The 20,112-nt window shown below is 51.2% G+C and overlaps 2 protein-coding genes across 3 annotated transcripts in view; both read left to right on the top strand.

Annotated features, from left to right (window-relative positions):
- Positions 1–3,481, top strand: part of UNC5B (unc-5 netrin receptor B) — a 57,378-nt gene extending 53,897 nt beyond the window's left edge. For both annotated transcript variants that reach the window (XM_071563697.1, XM_071563698.1), the window contains exon 17: positions 600–3,481. In XM_071563697.1, the coding sequence (XP_071419798.1) occupies positions 600–765 (166 nt within the window). In that variant the 3' untranslated portion in view covers positions 766–3,481. The remainder of the gene's footprint in view (positions 1–599) is intronic.
- Positions 3,482–7,294: 3,813 nt separating this feature from the next.
- On the top strand, positions 7,295–18,920 carry SLC29A3 (solute carrier family 29 member 3). Its single transcript, XM_071564076.1, has 6 exons — positions 7,295–7,359; positions 9,191–9,451; positions 13,428–13,510; positions 14,256–14,482; positions 15,475–15,637; positions 16,279–18,920. The coding sequence occupies exons 2-6, from the start codon at positions 9,203–9,205 to the stop codon at positions 16,946–16,948; spliced, it is 1,392 nt and encodes a 463-aa protein (XP_071420177.1). The 5' UTR covers positions 7,295–7,359; positions 9,191–9,202; the 3' UTR covers positions 16,949–18,920.
- Positions 18,921–20,112: the final 1,192 nt, after the last annotated feature.

The following is a 20,112-nucleotide window of genomic DNA, read 5'->3' as shown; positions in this document are numbered from 1 at the left end:
GATATAGCTTTACCTAGTTATATCCATCTCAATCCATCCAGTTTTAAACCAAAAGAGGAGAGGTTTAGGTGAGATTTTAGGAAGAAGTTTCTTGTCTGTGAGGGTGCTGAGGCCCTGGCACAGATTGCCCAGAGAAACTGTGGATGCCCCATCCCTGAAAGTGTTCAAGGCCAGACTGGACAGGGCTTGGAGCAACCTGGGCTGGTGGGAGGTGTCCCTGCCCATGGCAGGAGGATGGAACAAGATGAGTTTTAAGGTCCCTTTGAACCCAGACCATTCTGAGATCCATCTCTTGGTCTCTTGGCAATTTGACTGGCCCTTATTTATTTGAGACCATGGCTATGCCATTCCTGCCTGGTTCACCCCAAGGACTGAAGGGAGGGAGGGTAATTTCAGCAAAACACAGCTTACATTGCTTTTGCATGAATGCCAGCTCTGTCTAAAAGTGGAAGATGGCATCCTGAGGGCTTTGGCATTTGTGTTACTTCATTCCCATCAAGGTACATGTTGCAGACAGGTTTGCTGCTCTGGCATCCTCCCTCCTTCCATCCCCCAAGGGCACCACACCAACCCGGTCCTCCTCTGCTTCTCCTTCTCAGGTATCTGAACTACTTTGCCACCAAAGCCAGCCCCACTGGGGTTCTCCTGGACTTATGGGAAGCCGAGCACCAAGACGACGGCGATCTCAACACCCTGGCCAGTGCCTTAGAAGAGATGGGCAAGAGTGAGATGCTGGTGGTCATGGCCACAGAGGGGGACTGCTGATGATGCTCCCGTGACTGGTGGGCTGGGAGGACGAAACAGGGGGTGAGGAGGGTCCTTCCCTGATGGCAGAGGTGGGGGAGGCACATCCATCCTGAGCGAGGAAGGGCCGAGGCCGTCACTCCTCATCCCTCCCCACATCACTGTCAGCCTTAGAGACCCATCCTCAGTGTTTACAAGCAACTCAAGTGTTACGCAGCATTCCTCTTCCTCCTCCTCATGGCATGGGGAGGAATTAGGGCTTCTCGAGTTGGGATGGGGGCTTTCCTTTTCCTTCTTCTTTTGGGTTCCCCTCCTCCTCCTTTAATAGCATTTGTGCGTTGAAGAGACGAGTACAATCAGGCGAACGGCTTAACTTCTGTCAAAGGCTTCAGGCAGCTTAATGAGGCAAATAAGAAAGAAAAAAAGGAAAAAAAAAAGTTTCTTAGGAAACGCGAATAATTTATTATCCAGATCTTTGGATGTGTCCTTTTTAAAAAAAAAAAAAAAAGAAAAAAGACAAAAAAAGATTTATAAACCTTTTTTTTTTTTTTTGTGTGTGAGAGCAAGAGCATTGCTGTGATCGGGGTGGCAGAGAGAGAGATTTCAATGGACACGCTTTTGTAGGGGAAAGTGTGTGATCCAAGTTGAGCAAAACATGTTTACATGTCCTGGGACCCCCAGGGAGTCCGTAGGGTGAAGTGCCTCTCCGCCCCTCTAGTTCAGGGCCAGTTCAGACCCTTCCCAAGGTTTTTTTCCTTGCAAACTCCCCTTTCCCTGGTAGTGGTGCCCAGCGGAATGAGGGACTCCGTTTCACCTGTGAGGAGGGATGAGGGATGCTGCTCTGTATTTGGGGGTCAGGGTGGGGAGAGTGCATCCAGATATGGGTATTTTTAATAAATTCTTCCCTGGTAGTGTTTGGGGGAGCTTTTTAGGATGTCTGCGCCTTCATTTGTGTAACTTCAGTACAAACCAAAGATTTTGGTCCTACGCCAACCTCTGGACCCTGAGGCCAAAGTTGGGGCATATTTTAAACCCAGCAGGATTTTGCAGTGAATGCTCCAGATCTGGGCTGGGGGGTCAGAGGGAGGTGTGGAGTTACCTGTGGAAGGATCCAGGGAGAGCAGAGGGCTGGTGGGCTGGGATGTGGCCGCTGCAAACTGCCTCCATCTCAGCTCTAGGTGCCCATACATGGTTTATGATGCAGTATTTAAACAGGGAGTCAGGGAAGGGATGCCTCGGCATCCCCAAGTTATGAGCCAGGCTGAGCATTTCCACACAAGGGATGGCATTGTGAACAGTGATCAGGTTTCCATCCCTCATTGCAACTCCTGTTTTTCCCTGTAATAGGCTTTTTATAACAATGGAGAGGTTGTGGGATGAATGGGAAGTAATCAAGGGGTAGGCAGGAACCAGGTTCCTCACACAGATACAGTGTCTTGATGAAGATAAAAGTTTAGGTTGCCTGCAGGTAGAAATAGTTACTCAGCGAGTGCTGTATGTTAGAAATGTGTCTGTTTTAAAGAAAAAAAGATAGGAAGAGGGTGGTAAGCTCAGGATTAGACTAGGTCACATGGCAAGGCTGTGGGTTCTCCATCAGTGGAAGTATTAGGAGCAGGTCCTGCTTTGGGCTGTGAGACACAGTGTCCTGGCTGCAAAGCCCTGGCCAGGTGTCACAGGGTGCCTGTGTCATCCCACAGTGTGCTGGGGACTGGAGCTCACTCAGGGAGCCCTGGAGAGCATCACCTGCACAGGGCAGCTCGGGGAGAGCTTTTGGTATTGCTGGGGCACGATGGGATTCCTCTGGGCAGCTTTTGGAGCAGGGATGGAACACATAGAGCCACTTCCTGTTGTGTTTTGGGGTCTCTGGGCTTGTTGCTGGGGTTTTAAGGCTGTGGGAGAGATCTTTTTCACTTGTGCTGGATGGGAAAACTGCTGCTGGGTGAGCTCCTATGTCATGTGGGAAGGGTTTTATCCATCCTGTAAGTTGCATTTGAGCATTTCTGAAACGCTAACTCTGAGCTAAGGAGGAATAAGCAAATCTGGAAAGAAATGAAGACTTGATGGACCAAACTAACTGCTGGTGGTTTAGAGGGCTCCTTTCTCAGTTCCATGATATTCTCCATGAGATGAGATGCTCTTTCAGGTCCCCTCTGAATCTTCTCTCGCTCCCATTCTCGCTGTCTCTGGTTTATGGATCACTGCACCAGCATGTATGTCTGTCCATCCATCTATCCATCCGTCCTGCCCCCAGGTGCCTCCATCCCCATCCATCTGCATTCATATTCCCTTCCCTTTTGGCAGGCAGCAGCTGCCTGACTCGGCTGTATTTAGGGAGCTTCTCCCTGTTTTCCAGACCAGGGAACCTGTGTTGGAAGCAAGGCATGGGGGAGGCAGGGTTTGCCCCTCACCCCAGTCCCCTGAGCACCTGCACCCATCTCCCATGGGTGCCAGCTCCCCAGGAGCCCTCCATGACTCCCTCCATGACCAGGGTTTCTCCAGCCAGGCCTTCAGGCAAAGGCAGACCCGTGGTCTGTGTCATGCTGGCAGTGTCCATCTCTCGCTCCGCAATCTGTTTCCATATTTATATGTTCAGGGGACAGGCCTGGTGGCATCCTCTGAAACTGTGTCTGTTTATTCTGTAAACTAAAGAACTGTAAATAAAGTTTAGCGTTCCTATTGTAACAAATTAATTTTTATGCAATAAATTATATTTCCTAGTCTAATAAAAAAACCAAAACAAAACAACAATCTGCTCCTCTCCTGTTAATCACTCTCCAGTTCCTGTGGGGTTTAGCACCTGCAGGATTCAGGTCCAGCATCGTTGTCAGTGTGATATCCCTGTGAGCTTCCCTGCAACCTGTTTTTATCTGGGATACCACAGGCATGTCAGTGGGAGGATGTTGCTGTTGGAGTCCCTGATGGAGGTAGGCTGGAGATTGATTGATGGATTGTTTTGGACCCACATGGGTGATTACAAGGCAGGAGTCGTGTCTAGTGAACTAAGCCACCTTAGGCAGTTCATGCTCTTCCCCAAGAGTCCTGCACTTCAGCCACACCAACCCCCTGCAGCGCTCCAGGCTGGGCACAGAGTGGCTGGAGAGCAGCCAGGCAGAGGGACCTGGGGGGACTGAGGGACAGGAAGCTCAACAGGAGCCACCAGTGGGCCCAGGTGGCCAAGAAGGCCAATGGGATCCTGGCCTGGATCCAAACTAGCGTGGCCAGCAGGCCCAGGGCAGTGACCCTTCCCCTGGACTCTGCCTTGGGGAGGCCACACCTTGAGTGTTGTGTTCAGTTCTGGGCCCCTCAGTTCAGGAAAGAGATTGAGGGGCTGGAGCAGGGCCAGAGAAGAGCAACGAGGCTGGGGAAGGGACTGGAGCACAAGTGCTGTGGGGAGAGACTGAGGGAGCTGGGGGTGTTTAGCCTGGAGAAGAGGAGGCTCAGGAGAGACCTCATCACTCTCTACAACTACCTGAAAGGATGTTGTAGCCACGTGGGGATTGGTCTCTTCTCTCAGGCAACCAACAGCAGGACAAGAGGGCAGGGGCTCAAGCTCTGCCAGGGGAGGTTTAGGTTGGATATCAGGAATAAGTTCTTTGCAGAGAGAGTGCTCAGGCATTGGAATGGCCTGGCCAGGGAGGTGGTGGATTGTCCGGCCCTGGAGGTTTTTAAGGTGAGACTGGACGTGGCACTGAGTGCCATGATCTGGTAATCAAAGTGGGGTTGGATTAAGGGTTGGACTTGATGATCTCAGAGGTCTCTTCCAACCCAACTGATTCTATGATGTCCTGCAGAAAGCAATGCTCCTTCCAGCAAGGACCAGGATCAGGGTGACTAACTTGGGAGTGGTGAACAGATCACAGAGCTGCAATCTGCAACCTGGACATGCCTTTTCTCCAGCATCCCACTTTGTTTCCCCCCTTTTTTAGGAAGCACCACTCCCTGCTTCAATTCCAGCAAGAAAATGAAGCCAGGAGGGTTTGCAGAAGGATACAAGGGTCCTGCTGTCCTGGTCTGGGCTATTGACTTCGTTCAGCTTGTGGGAAGCAGGTGCCACCAGGAGATGGCAATGTCTTCCCTGCTCTGGGCAGGCATGGGGATTCTGCAACCAGTGAAAGAAATAAGGAGGAAATTGCTGCCCTGACACTGAAGCAACTATAATGTGGCCATGGACAAAAGCCAAAGTACCTTCTCAGAAGCGAAGGTTTCAATCATAGAATGGTTTGGGTTAGAAGGGACCTTAAAGCTCATCTTGTTCCAACCCCCTGCCATGGGCAGGGACACCTTCCACTGTCCCAGGTTGCTCCAAGCCCTATCCAGCCTGGCCTTGGACACTTCCAGGGATGGGGCAGCCACTGCTGTGTTGTTGTGCAGGGTCTCCCAAGTGTGGATAATGATTGGAGGGGGTGTTGTGGCTCTGTCCCAGCGTGGCCTGGCTTTGTTCCCCCCGCTGGGCTGTCACGGTCCCTTGTGCTGATGTGATCTGAGGCTCTTCTCCAGCAGTGGGTTTTTTGACATGACGGATGGCAGCAGGTCAGAAATATCAGGCAAATCCCTCAGAGCTGATGAGCTACTGACTCGGATAGGCTGTGCCATCTCCTCAGGTGCTTTCCCAGCCTGGCACGTCAATGTGGATGAAAATGCCAAGGAGAAACCTCTGGAGAGAAACTCATGTGCTCCTCTCAAGCCTTTCCATTTCAGCACATTGCCGTTGGGTTGGTTGTGTGCTTCTGCTTGTTTTGGTCACAGAAGAGGAAAAAACATGAGAGCCTGCATGTGTCTTGGGTTATTTTGACATCTGGGTGGCCAAGGCCAGCTGACCTGCTCTCCTTGCAGGCTCACAGGCTGGAGATGGGTGGTGGCCACATGTTCATGCACTGGTGCTACTGGGAGGTATCTGGGTCCTTCTACATTTCTCCCATAGGCAGCTGCAGCTGGAAAACATCCAGACTAGATCATTTCAGGGACTTTTGCAAAAAAAATCAAGAGTATTTTGCTTTGATAAGAAGGGCTGGATACATGTGCAATGGAGGAAAAAGCAAGGAAGAGACCCAGGTTAATTCCTGTCACCTCAGGGACTGGAGAGGGGGAAGACTAAAGGCAAACAGCTGGCAACAGGAAACAGAAGATGTAAAACTCCACTAATTTATTTGCCAAGACAAATACAAATGAATTGGCAAAGCCTCTCTGATGGTAGTGGGGTTGCAGAAAAACTGGGACCCCACCAGTTTTTTATTTCCCTGTGTGGCTGCTGAGAAGCCAAACACACCTTTGGGGAAGGAAAAAGGGAAAGAAGAGCTAATGATGTTTCCCTTTACTGCCACACTGTGCTCTGAAGGTGAGTGTTAAAAGTGTAGTTTGAAGGAAATTGAGGACAATACGGTGAAATTCATCCTGATGGGGCATTGCAGAAGTCCAGTGAGTAGAGGAGGATCTTGAGTAAGGGGCCCCAGATCCTACAGAATATGTTTCCCATTCCACCAAAAACTCAAGCTGAGCAAAAGCCTGTGCCATAAGCCAGACTGTGATTAACACTGATTTTCACAGAATCCCAGAATGGTTTGGGTCAGGAGGGACTTTAAAGATCATCTCCTTCCACAACCCTGCAGCAGGCACAGACACCTTCAACTATCCCAGGTTGCTCCAAGCCTCATCAACCCTGGTCTTGAGCACTTCCAGGGATGGGGCAGTCACAGCTTCTCTGGGAAACCTGTGCCAGGGCCTCTCCACCCTCACAGGAGAGAATTTATTCCCAATATCCCATCTAATCCTGCCCTCTGTCAGTGGGAAGCCATTCCCCCTTGTTCTGTCCCTCCATCCCTTGTCCAAAGTCCTTCTCCAGCTCTCCTGGTGTCCCTTTAGGCACTGGAAGGGGCTCTAAGGAACCTTCTCTTCTCCAGGTGAGCACCCCCAGCTGTCCCAGACAGTGTCTCACACCCACTACACCTTGAAGGACATAAAAATCCCACCACAGAATTGTTTTTACCTTGCACTGTAGGAATTGCCCTATGAAAGGCAGCCTTGCTTATGGGGCAGGTTAAGTCTGATTTTTCAGATGCACCTTGAACCTTAACACTCCAAATACAGGTAAAAGACAGACCCCAAAGTGGTTTTAGGAATCTTTCTCACAGCTATTTGTGCTCTCCAAATAAACCTCTACCTGTGGTTTGCACAGGTGAGACCCCAGGAGATGTTCACTCGCCTTCTGGGGGAATCAGAGTGAGCCTCAGCCATTGGAACATCTCCATGGCCTTCTCTGGATTCTCTCCAGCAGCTCCACATCTTTCCAGTGCTCGGACCCATCCAAGTCTCACCTGAGCAGCGAAGCGAGGCAGAATTTGGGGTGAGAGGGCGTGACCAAGAGGCGAAGGGGCGTGACCAAGAGGCGAATGGGCGGGGCCAAAGTTGAGGGGGCGGGGCCAGGACGGGGAGGACCATCCCTGGCTGAGTCGGGGCGTGGCCAGCGCCGAGATGGGCGGTGCCCTCCACGGGTGGGCGTGTCCAATCGTGGTGGGAGTGGTCATGTCGCTATGGGCGCGGTCACCCATTAAAGGGCGGGGCGTGCGCGGCGTGGGCACGACGGGGCCGGAGGTTGCGGTGGGGCTTTGCGGGACCCCCGTAAGTGCTGCGGGGGGACGCGGGGCTGGGACAGGGGATGGGCGGGCGGAGGAGCGGGCGGCTGCGGGGCGGGATACGCCGTTCCGTGCTCCCGAAATATCCCTGGTTTTTTTTGTAAAATCGCGGCATTTCCGCCTCCCCCGCGCTCCGTCCGGCCCTTCTGGGCGGGGGTTTCGGTGTAGCTGCTCGAGGTGGGTTCCGAGCCCAAGCCCGGCGTGGCCGCGGTGGGTCCCGCTCCCCGTGCCGAGCCCGCTGTACTTTCCCAGGTGGTTTTTACAGATCCCACGTGATGTTGTTGGGTCTTTGTGGGTCACTCCGCGCGGCCCGGGTGATGTCACGCTCGGGGTACGAGCGGCGCCGCAAATTCCTGGTGATGCCGGAGTAGTTTACAAAAGTTTTTCGGACAAGCCCCGCGGTGTTAGTACGAGCTTACACCTTGCTCTGCGGAGCCCTACGGCGCTGTTGGTTCAGTGGCTGTTGGACTTTTTTTTGGGGGAGTTTCTCATGAGCTCACTAAGGTTTCCTGTCCCTGCGAGGCCGAGGGCACGGGTTAATTGTTAATTACGGAAGGAAATGTGGTGCTGCTAGGGTGGAACCTGCCGCGGCTCAGTCGCTTTTCCCTTGGCTTTCCATCCCTGTGTCGAGCCAGTTCAGCTCATTCATCCAGCATTTGGGTCGGCAGGCCCTGGCACAGGTTGCCCAGAGAAGCTGTGGCTGCCCCATCTCTGGAAGTGTCCAAGGCCAGGCTGGACAGGGCTTGGAACAACCTGGGACAGTGGAAGGTGTCCCTGCCCATGGCAGGGGGTGGCTAGAACGAGATGAGCTTCAAAGCTCCTTCCAACCCAAACCATTCTGGGCACAGAGTGGCTGGAGAGCAGCCAGGCAGAAAGAGAATTGACAGGAAGCTCAACAGGAGCCAACGGTGTGCCCAGGTGGCCAAGAAGGCCACTGGGATCCTGGCCTGGATCCAAACTAGCGTGGCCAGCAGGCCCAGGTCAGTGACCCTTCCCCTGGACTCTGCCTTGGGGAGGCCACACCTTGAGTGTTGTGTTCAGTTCTGGGCCCCTCAGTTCAGGAAAGAGATTGAGGGGCTGGAGCAGGGCCAGAGAAGAGCAACAAGGCTGGAGAAGGGACTGGAGCACAAGTGCTGTGGGGAGAGGCTGAGGGAGCTGGGGGTGTTTAGCCTGGAGAAGAGGAGGCTCAGAGGTGACCTCAGCACTGTCTGGAACTCCCTGAAGGGAAGTTCTGGCCAGGTGGGGTTGGTCTCTTCTCCCAGGCACTCAGCAATAGGACAAGGGGGCACGATGGGCTCAAGCTCTGCCAGGGGAAATTGAAGTTGGAGAGCAGAAAAAAACTTCTTTGCAGAGAGAGTGCTCAGGCATTGGAATGGGCTGCCCAGAGAGGGGGTGGATTCCCCATCCCTGGAGGTTTTTAAGGTGAGCTTGGCCGTGGCACTGAGTGCCATGATCTGGTAAAGGGACTGGAGTTGGACCAAGGGTTGGACTTGATGATCTCGGAGGTCTTTTACAACCCAATTGTTTCTATGATTTGGGTGGGCAGCCCGTGGCACAGGTTGTCCAGAGAAGCTGTGGCTGCCCCATCTCTGGAAGTGTCCAAGGCCAGGTTGGACAGAGCTTGGAGCAGTCTGGGCTGACGGGAGGTGTCCCTGCCCATGGCACGGGGTGGTTAGAACGAGATAACCTTCAAAGCCCCTTCCAACCCAAACCATTCTATGACCCCATGATCTGCTGGGGTCAAAGGAGGATGGAGCCACGCACACAGTTTGTGGTGCTGGTGGGGTCCCATCCTCATGGGTGGCTCTTCCTTGCAGAGTTTGAGCACGATGCACCCAGAACCTGACAGCTTCCCCCTGGACCAGGAGCCGCTGCTCGAGGAGCCCCTGGGCAGCAGGTACAGCCACCCCAAGCCAAGTGACCGCTTACATGGGGCCTACGTTATCTTCTTCCTCCTGGGCATCGGGTCCCTCCTGCCCTGGAATTTTTTCATCACGGCAAAGCACTACTGGATGTACAAGCTGCAGAACTGCTCGGACCAGGCAGGCCCAGGGGGGCAGGTGGAGTCGGACATGAGGGTGAGTGTCCTGCTTCCCTTCCTAACTTGCTCTTTTTCCCTCTCCTCTGATTCCCCAGAAGGTGAGTGAATCACAGATTTGCAGTCTGTTCTGAGTTCGAAGAGACCCATAAGGACCATCAAGTCCAACTCTTAAGTCAATGGCCCACAGAGGGGATTGAACTCATGACCTTGGCATTGTTACAGCCAAGTTTTAACCAACTGAGCTAATCATCTCCTGGGGTCTCACCTGTGGAAACCAGAGGTAGAGTTTATTTGGGGAGCACAAATAGCTGTGAGAAAGATTCTTAAAACCACTTTGAGGCCTGCCTTTTACCTGTATTTGGGCTACTAAGGTTTAAGGTGCATCTGAAAATTCAGGCTTAACCTGCCCCATAAGCAAGGCTGCCTTTTGTAGGGCAATTCCTACAGTGCAAGGTAAAAGCAATTTTATGATGGTTTTTTTTGTCCTTCAAGATCTAGTAGGTGTGACACATGTATCTCCTTGCAGCAATAAACATCTGGCTTTTGGCATATGGGATGAGGTGCTTGTCATGAGGGGATTGATGAGACAGCCTTGGGGTGGCACGTTTATGGCCTCTCTTTTTCTCCCTAAAAAAGCTGCCTTCTCTTGCTCCGCCTGCCATGGCGTGATTATTTCCCTGTGTCCCCCTGACAAAGCAATGGCTTTGTTTCTTTGTGGCTGGAAAGTGTTGGAGTGGTGAGGCTGCATCCCATCCTGTTCTTGAGGCCCAGCTTGTTCAGGTGGTTTGGGCACTTTTTGTTTTTATATAAACACAGAGCCAGGTGTGACACCCACGTTTGCCCTCTGATTTCTCACCCAGTACACTCACAGCTCTTTTAATAATAATTAAGCCAGCTGCATTTTTGATGGGGAGGAAGCAGAGGGCTTCTAGCAGGGTGCTCAAGTACAGGTCTGCTGGTGTAAATCAAGGTACAGGGTGGATTAATCTGGTGGAACCCAAGCCCCTGCACTACCTGAAGACCAAAATTGTTTGCCCCTGTGCTATTGAGGGTGATGAGTGCACAGAGGGGGTGAAGTGTGCTCTGCTACCACATGGCATGGTGTTCTTTGACATTCCCTGCACCCACCTGCTTCTCACTGCTTCAATGTCACACTGGTCCAAGGCAATTCTTGAAAAAGCTGTTTTGAAGCAGTTTAAGTATCTCTAGGTGTCTTATGGCACAGCTGTATCCCTGGTCAGATCAGCCATTTCTTTGTTGCGAAGGTGTTTCTCCTCTTTCTCTGTGGCCAGGGCGTGGTGCTTTTTCCTTCCTCTGGTGAAAAGCAACATGACTTTTCTGCATCACTCAAGTCTGATCAAAACTAAACCAGCCAGCCCCATTTCTGCCCTGGGATGGCAACTCACAGGGCTGCAGCAGGAGGGTTTACCTGCACATGGAGCTTGAATCTGGAAAGGTTCACCTGCTCCTGGCTCCAGCCTTCTCCTGGCTCCATCCTGCTCACTGCTGCCAATTTCATGCCCTGTGCTCCAGGTAACACTCCGGTGCCTTCAGCCACCATCATGGACCTTTTCCAGCCTGGCAGGAGCTCAGCTGCCAAGTCCAGGCTGGAGCAGAATAAAAACTACTTTTCAAAAGCATCTTGTGACTAATTTACCACCGCAATGCTTTGTTCTTGTTTGGGTTTTTTTAAGGCAGAGTGTTTGAAGGTGGTGCAGTTAATGTGAGGTTAAACATTTCCGTTTTGTGCCTCAGCTCCGTGGCTGAGGGATGACACCCTCCCCCAGGAGAGATGAAACTGGGAGGAAGATGTCAGGTTTGCTTTGGGGGGCTCAGCAGAAAAGGAGAAGTGTAGGAATAAGAAGAGATTTTTGAGTTAAGAAAAAGCATTTTTAGAATAACACAGAGTTTTGGGGCCTCCTAACAGGTGCAGTTAATTCTGTGAGAAAGAGATCAATTGCTGGCAAAACCAAAGAAGATAAGAAGACTTTGAGTTATTCTGCTCATGGCAAAGGAATCTTGGAAGATAGTGTGGTCATGGCAATGGTGCTAAAAGTATCATCCAATTAAAGCTGTGATAAGTTTAATGGACACTGTGGTTTCAACCCATGGGATGCAGCTATGGGTGGGAAGAAGTTTAGGATATATATTCCGTAATTAGAAGTTTGTTAAGGCTTTTTCACCTGTCTTTTGTCTCTCCCTGGAGTTCTTGAATAGAACTGTCTTTGAGTGTGACACCTGTAAGCTGTGGCCTAATTAATCTTCTCTCTTCTTCAAAATTTCTGTGAACTCAAGAAGATTTTCAACAGCTTTTCTTTTACAGGGAAGCACTAGGGATGCTTTGCATTGCCAAAAATGTGCTCTGAAATCATGTCTGTGATGGGTGGGAATACCCATGTAGGGAGAAGAGTTACCACTGGAGATGGATTAAAACCAAACAAGCAGGAGAGATGAATATGGAGCATGATGTTTTCCATTGGTTCAGGCAAGGATTAAATTTGCCACCCACCATTCTGCTGCTGCAGTAAAAACATTAAATACTTGCCCAATTCTCTTCTCACTGCTTGCTGGTGTGAGCCCATTTCCTAGGAACAGATGAGTCTTTCCCTGGGATGCTCAAAATCACAGCATCTCTGCTTGGTTACTTTGAGTACACTTCTGCTTGGTGGAAAGTGTTATAAAATCTTTTTTTCTCCCTCAAAGAAAATTAACTTTGGAAGTGCATTGAGTATCCCCAGGATGGTCTGGGGGTTTGTTTCAAGCAGGTTGGTAAACAAGTCTGAGTTTTAGCAGCCAGCTTTGCATTTTGTTTTGTCTTTCCTCCTGTAATTCATCGTGTGGCTGTGGAGCTTTGAGCCTCCTGCTTGGCTGAGCTGGTGCTCTGAGCACAGGCATTTATATCTCTGTCTGTCTGGACCCTCTAGGAGTGATTACTGGATTTCCTGTTGCTTACAGTGAAGCTCCTGATAGGGGAAGAGTAGATGAATGTGCTTGCAAACTGATTAAAATGATACAAAGCTGTAAAAAAAAAAATGTAATGTGCAGAGGAAACGTGCCAAATGCCTTCCGGTGCTTAGACATGATGTGGCCCTGTCTCTGTAGATGGATAACTGCAGAAAATGAAAGCTTATGTCGTGATAGGGGTGGATATGTAGGTCATCATCCCCTTTGTGATCATCGTCCTACCCGCTGGCTGAGATTCCTGCAGAAAAAAAACGGAACTAAGCACCTCGAGGGGAGGGGAGGGGAGGGAGCAGACCTGCTTTAACAGCATGACACAAAATGGATTGAAAATGTAAGCGTTTGGCTGCAGTCTTGGCCAGGAAATCTCTCTCTGTGCTGTGGTTATTGCTTTCTGTGTTCCCAGCCTGACCTTTGGGCTGGTGGGGATTCACTGGGGCTGCTGCCGACTTGCTCCGATGATATACAAGTCCCTGGAGTTAATGTGTGTTGAGTCTTAATAGAGTTTCTCTACGAGTTTTGTGTGTGCAGAGAGGGGGAATGGGAGGGGAGATCATGTCCCTGTGTCCCTGCTGAGGCTGCTTTGGCACAATCATGTTCTCACGTGAGGTGTCCTGGTCGCTCCCATTGCAGGCTTTTGAGGCAGTTGGCTTATATAAATGCTTTTGTGTCCTGATTTATGAAAAGCAGCCCTCACAGAGAGCTCAAGGATAAAATAGTCAGGGGTTTGTCAGGGATGTTGGAGACAGTGGGAGAAATCCAGCCCTCCTGATTTCAGGTACTGCCCCATGGGGCCAGGGTGGCAGTTTTGCAGGTATTTCCTTCACCATTTGTGTCCCTAATTTCCTGAAGTAGCCCAGAGCTATGGGAGGATGAACTCCATTATTCCCACTGCCTGTTGCCCTGAGCAGTTTGCAACATGTGCTGCAATGCAACAAAGTGGACACCTACACCATAACTCCCTATTGTGCTGTATTTAGGACCTGCACTTCATGTGGGGTTCCCCTCCTCGACTTTTTTACTTTGAATTTGGTTTTTTTTTCTCCTGGCAGGACTATTTTGAGAGTTACATCTCCATTGCTTCCACTGTGCCATCGGTGCTGTGCCTGATTGGAAACTTCTTGCTTGTCAACAAGTAAGTGCTGTTCCAATCCTGGGTCTCCCTCCTTTGGCTCTGTGAGAGCCATGGCTCTCCTTTCTGCCTTTCTCTTGCCTTTCTCTGGCTTCAGCCATGGTTCCCAGCTCAGCCTGTCCTTCCCTGGGAGGAAGCCATGGAGCATCCTGAGCTCAGCCTCCCTGTGCAGCCAAAATTCCCTGCTCTGCCTGTGTCTGATTTGCAGCTGGCTGAGATGAAGTGGGGTGAGGCACCTCCCTCCCTAGCACAGCACCCATGCCTGCATTTGGCTTGAGTAAATAAATTCCTAATAAATTCCCTGGTTAATTGCTTGGAAATAGTCTTGCCTCTTAAAAATATCCTTGTTGTCACCAGCTGACAAAGGCCAAGTTCATCCAAGCAGGAGCGACACCATGCCCTGATCTTACCAGCTGCTGAACTGGGTTAAGAAATGGACCATCTGCACCTTGCTGCAAGCTTGGCTTAAATCTACAAGAGCTTTATCCCTTCATTTGTACCCTTCATTATCCCAGATCAAACTCTTACAGGTTTGCAGGCACATATTTGTGTACTTGATCTCCAGATCTCACCTGCTGAACCAGCTCCCTGCCTCTCTCCATCACTTCATGGCTTTTTATTGCTCATCTGCCCTCACCTCTTTATTTCTTTTGATTCCTCTGGCAGCGGAGGAGCTGATCTCATGCCCTGTGTTGCACCTTCACGCTGTAGTTTAAAGACAGGAGTGTCTCACTGCCCTTGTCCCCAGGGTGTCTGCCAGTGTCCGGATCCTGTCCTCCCTCTTTGTCATGCTGGCTGTGTTCCTGATCATCACGGTGCTGGTGAAGGTGGACACCTCTGCCTGGACCACCCCCTTCTTCGTCCTCACCGTGGGCTGCGTGGCCATCGTCAGCAGCGCCTCAACCATCTTCAGCAGCAGCGTCTTTGGGCTGAGCAGCTGCTTCCCCATGAGGAACTTGCAGGCCCTGATCTCAGGTGGGTGACCCTCAGTCCCACTGGGATCATGCCCTTGGGCTTTCCCTGCTTGGGCTCGTGGTTTTCTCTCTCTGCTGCATCTGGAGTTTCATCACATGGGGTTTTTATTTTAGAAATTTGGCTTTGCCTAATGAGAAAGGGAAGTTGCTGAAGGAAAACATGCTCGGTCACATGAACTTTGGTTTCTGTAAATACCCATAAACTGACCCTGGATATTTGCTGGGTGCAGGGAGAAGTGGGGAAGGAGATGACATCCCTCTGCTCTATTTCCAGTAGAGGGACCTTCAGCTTTGCCTTGTCTCCTCTTTTCTGTTCAGCATTTCCATGTATTTCCATGAGCGATGAGGGCCAGGTTGGGAGCTGTGAGTGATGAGCTCCCTGGAGCTTTGATAACATTATAAATGTGCTGTGGAATGGTTGACAAACCAAGAGGAGAAGGGGAAAAAGTCAGGATGGAGAAATTTTTCCTGGGGCCAAGACAGGAGAGTTTTAATGAGTTTATCCCAGAGGGGGAAAGCACCACATCCCTGAGATGCCATTCCTGCTGCTGGTGGTTTGAATTGCCATCTGGGGGAGTGCAGAAAGGATGTGATTATATGTCTGTTGGTGGAAAGGCAGGTTTAGGCTTTGGACTGGGTTTGGACTTTCACTGCAGCACTTGGGATATGCAAGCTGAGCAGGTCAGGTCCTGTGTGTGCTGTGGCTGCACTGGAAGGGGATGGAGGATGGGACACGCAAATATCTATGTTGCAGTGAGGTGTGGAAACAGAGAGGAGGTGGTGTGTGTAGCTGCAACCTGAGCTGGGTTTGGGGACCAGCACACGGGGCAGGGGGTGAGCTCTGTCTTCTGGGGAGCTGTGCTTGTCAAAAGGTATGAGTAAGAGGAGGATGCTGGTTCTGGTTCCCCCTCCTCTTCTCTGCCCCTCACCTGTGCCCATCTCAGTTGGTTTGGCTCAGCCCAAGCACTGAGCTCTGCCTGTTCCCACACACAGGTCAGGCCATGGGTGGCACCATCAGCGCGGTGGCCTCTGTGATAGACCTGGCAGCAGCAGCTGATGTCACCGACAGTGCCCTGGCCTTCTTCCTCACCGCCGACATCTTCATCGTGGTCTGCGTCATGGTGTACCTGCTGCTGCCCAGGCTGGAGTACTCCAGGTGTGTGCACCCACAGGCTGGGAGGGTTTGCTGCTGTCGGTGCTGAGGAGGGTTGCTGGGAGGATCCATGGGATGTTCCGTGTGCTGGTCCCTGCCCTGTCACACCCCAGCATCCCACTCCGAGTGTTCCAGTGCTGCGCCAGCTCCAGCCGCGCTTCCCCATTTCACCGAAACCACAGACTGAAACTGAGTGGCCACCCCAGTGTGTGCCGAGTTTCTGCTAAGCTTTCCCAGGGTCATGAAGTGCTGATGGTGGGGCTCCCAAAATCCTTGGAGTCAGCAGAGAGCCATGATCCAGAGGCAGCCAGCTGGGCCCCCACAGGACATCTGTATCTGCCACATTCCGCACTGATGTGTGTGACCCATTGGTCTTGTTGGTGCTTGTAACCCTCTAAAATCCTGCCCACCAAGTGCCTGCATTCAGTAGGTCCTCTCTGTGAACCATCAAGGGTGTAATGAGATCCCCAGAGTAAGGAAGAGGGGGGTGGTGGGTCTCTGAGGGTCACCTCTCTGTTGGAGGTGGGAGCAGGAGGTGTGATGGAGTTGCTGGGTCAAGCAGGCATCCCTGCACTGCCAACTTCTCTCCAAATCTCAGTTTGTATTCCCCTCACACGCTGTCCTCCCTCCTTCTCTTTGTCCAGGTATTACCTGAACAGCCAGAAGGAGAGCCCATCTCTGGCTCCCGTGCTGCCCGACAGCTCCATGGAGGACACGGCAGAGCCAGGAGGCACCACAAATTCCTCCTTCCTCACAGAAAGCACAGGCATCCCCCCACTCCGCCCCATCCTGCAGAAAACTGCTGTCCTCGGCTTCTGCCTCTTCTATGTCTTCTTTATCTCCATCATCATCTTCCCTTCCCTGTCCTCCAACATCGAGTCAGTCAGCAAGTCCTCAGGAAGCCTGTGGAGCACCAAGTACTTTGTGCCACTCACCAGTTTCCTCCTGTATAACTTTGCTGACTGGTGTGGGAGGCAGATCACGGCCTGGATCCAGGTGCCTGGGCCCAAGAGCAAGCTGCTGCCTGCTCTTGTCCTCCTCAGAACCATCTTCCTCCCTCTCTTCATCCTCAGCAACTACCAACCCCGGGCTCACATCCAGACGGTGGTCTTCAACCAAGACATCTACCCGGTGGTCTTCACAACGCTGCTGGGGCTGAGCAATGGCTACCTGGGGACACTGGTCATGGTCTACGGCCCCAAAATCGTGCCCAAAGAGCTGGCTGAGGCAGCAGGGGTGGTGATGACATTCTACCTTGTGCTGGGGCTGGCTGTAGGGTCTGCCTGTGCTGTTTTTCTGGTCCACCTCGTGTAGAGGGGCAGCCAGGGCGGGATGGATTGTGGTGCTGCTGTTGGGTATTTAGGGTTTTTTTCCCCAAAAAGTCAAGCATGCTGTAGTTTTGAGGCAGCTTGTGCCTGTCTTGGGAGGGGGGTAGTTGCACCCAGAGGGATGCAGAGGATAAGTCTCCCTTCTGAGAAGGGGTGTCCCCTGTGCTTAGGGAGGTCCTGTTGGACATGTAACTCTACAGCTGAATGGAGCAAACAGACCAAAAAAGCCTCATTCTCCTCAGGATGCTTAGGGAAGCACCAAGGGCAAAGGGATAGTGTGTCTCACCCAAGTGCCAGTGAGCAGCTTCTTGGGACCACCACAGCTTTTAAGTTGAACCCAGGGCTTTTGGGGACACCTTGGGTCTTGCTGCCTCACTGTTACAAATTCAGCCCTGCAGGGATTGGGTGGTCTTGGAGGGATCCCCCCTCATCAAGCTGTGATGGTGGTGCTGAGCTAAAAGGGATTCGAGCCCTGGAGCACCTGCACACAACTCTGGGAGCAGAGAGCAGCTGTGCCAGGGTTTAGGGCACCACTTTGCACAGATTTCATACAATCATTCCACAAAAAAACCCACAACAAACCATATATAAGGGAAACCACTCCACTTGGACTTCTGCTTGCTTTAATTTTTCCAGGTAGAATTAAGATGAGGGATCATCCACCTCCCAGCATGGTGCTCCTAGTGCTGGGGTAGCATTTCTTCTGTTGTGACCGTGGTGTGGTGGACACCAACTTACCTGTCTGACCCCCAAGGGAATAAAATGCTGAGTGGTCCTAACCTGAAGGTTTTAAGGTGGCTTTAGTCTGTGTTGAGAGAGGTCTATGAAAGCCAGGGAGTACTATGAGAACCAGGGCTCTGGTGTGATGTTCACAGCAGAAATCTGGTTAATTCATGGAGACAGGCAGCATATGGTCTCTAGATGTTTTCAAAGGGGTGAGCTAGTGTGACACCCAAAAATACAGCCCACCCAAAGAGGACTGGCTTTTAAAGTCACTTAAACTCCCATATGCCAGCCCAGCCTGGACTAAATCCAATTATTGTATTTATTTTCTTAAATTGGCTGGATTTATGGTCTAGGAGAGGTCAACTGATATGCAAGGATGTGATGGCAGAGCTTGGCATTGCAGGGATGCCTCAGGGATGCTGTCTATGGAAAATACTTCCTTTAAGACTTCAGTTCTTAGCAGATGCTCTGCTACTGGGATGCTCTCTCAGCATCTCCTGCTTGTCCAGGTAGTGGTGGAGCTGCTGATTGGAGTTGCCAGGCTGGGCTGGGCTTTTCTGGAAGAACAGCAGGATTTAGGGTGGTTATTGCCACAGGGTGACATGTAGGCTTGGTGGATATTGGGCTTTTTTAATAATCCTTTCCATTGTTTGGTTTGGGCCCACTGGCAGTACACACACAGAGCTTTGCTGTACAGCTGGTTTTTATTTAAACATAAAATCCAGACACGAGTGTGAACTGTACTGGGTGTGTGGTAGCAAGGAGCAGCTTTGTGGCACACAACTGGGCATGTGTGGACCCTTAATCCTGTCCCTTTGGTGGGTTTGGAGCCTTTCAGTGCCCAACACTTGGCCAGGGACTGCCTTGAGCTGGGTGAAGGTCCACCCAAGGGCTGAGGGTAGAGATGCTGGGTGTTGCTCATGGGGGTCAGTGCTCCCATTGCCTCCTTGAGCTCTGGGGTAATGCAGGTGTTGATCAAAAAGCCCAAACCAACTTTGTATTGGCAAACAAAGTCACTTTGTGGCCTTTATGCTTCCCACTTAAGAGCCTGCCTTGTGTTCTCCCCAGCTCATACTTCCTCCAGTCCAAGGAATGATGAGATTCTGCTTGTTTTCTCACTGCTTTGCATCTCTGCTCCTCCTCTCCTTCATGTTACAGACCAAATACCTATTGAGGCAGAACTTAATTATCTGCTACTGTAGCTAATAAAAATAATTCTTGATGCTGTGCAACTGCTGATGTCTGGAGTGATTTCTGTTGGAGATGCACTGGTGCATGCAGTTTTAGCTGGCATTTTTCCTTCTGGTCATCTTTCTCTCCCTGCCTAGATTGTAAACTTGGAGAAATCACTGGCAAGGGCTGGGTGAAGAAGCCCTGAAAGAATTGCTTTGAGAGCTTGGTTATCTAATTGAACATCCCCAAATGACATGCAGGTAAGGTGTGGAGAGCATTCATGTGGTAAGGGGAAGAAGTGAGCAAAGAGGAAATTGATCCTTTGGGTTTTGGTGGGATTCAGCTAAGGAAGGTTAGAGAAATAAGGGGAAGAATCAAGCTGGGCAAGGATCAGGTCTGTGTATAAAGCAGGGGGTGCTGGTGGGAGTGCCATGGTATGGGGATGGATGATGCCAGGAGCCTCTGGGTGATTCCCCTGCAAAAGGGTATGGGTAATTTTTGGGCAGTTGCATATAACAACAGGGAAGTAATTATACTGCCTGGATGAAGTCACATCTGCTGCTTGGCATGGGCCATATCAAGGAGCTCAAGGTAAGGAAAAGTGGGATGGGGAAGGAAACAGTGATGGCAAGGCAGAATGGAGGATGGTGTATCTTGGACACACCAGTTGAAGTGCAGTCATAGCTTATGTCTTGATGGGTTGAAATGGTGTCCCTATCCATGGCAGGCCTTGGAACTAGATGATCCCTTCCAACCCAAACTATTTCATGATTCTATGAGTGATGTATCTTTGGCAAGGAATGCAGCCATCAGCCCCAGCTCCCAGGCCTGGGATGATGCTCTACACCAACATCAATGTGGGACAGCTGGCAAAAATGCTGCAGGGGTCCAAACCTACTCTGTGGCATGGAGATCACACCTCTCTTGCAGTTCTCAAAGAGCTTTACAAGTGGGGTTTGTTCCCAAGAGCTTTGGACCTGGGACACCTGAGTTCCACAGGAAGACTATGGGTGTGGGGAGGGCTGGAGCTGACCTGGGTTCATGCATCTTCCTTCCCTGCCCCAAAGTGCATTCCCAGATTTTGTCCCTTGAATTAACACCATCCCTTCAGCTGCTTGAGAGAGACTAGCAGGGTTGTAGATGTTTTACCCATCTCCCAGCTGAGGAAGGCAGGTGATGCCAGGGAAGGACCACGTGCTCTCTGCAGGGCTTGGCTCCATCTCACATGTGCCTGTAAAACAAGCCATGCAG

The sequence above is a fragment of the Pithys albifrons genome, chromosome 9 (genome assembly GCF_047495875.1).
Source record: "Pithys albifrons albifrons isolate INPA30051 chromosome 9, PitAlb_v1, whole genome shotgun sequence".
Taxonomy (NCBI): domain Eukaryota; kingdom Metazoa; phylum Chordata; class Aves; order Passeriformes; family Thamnophilidae; genus Pithys; species Pithys albifrons.
This window is presented reverse-complemented; position numbering and strand designations above follow the sequence as displayed.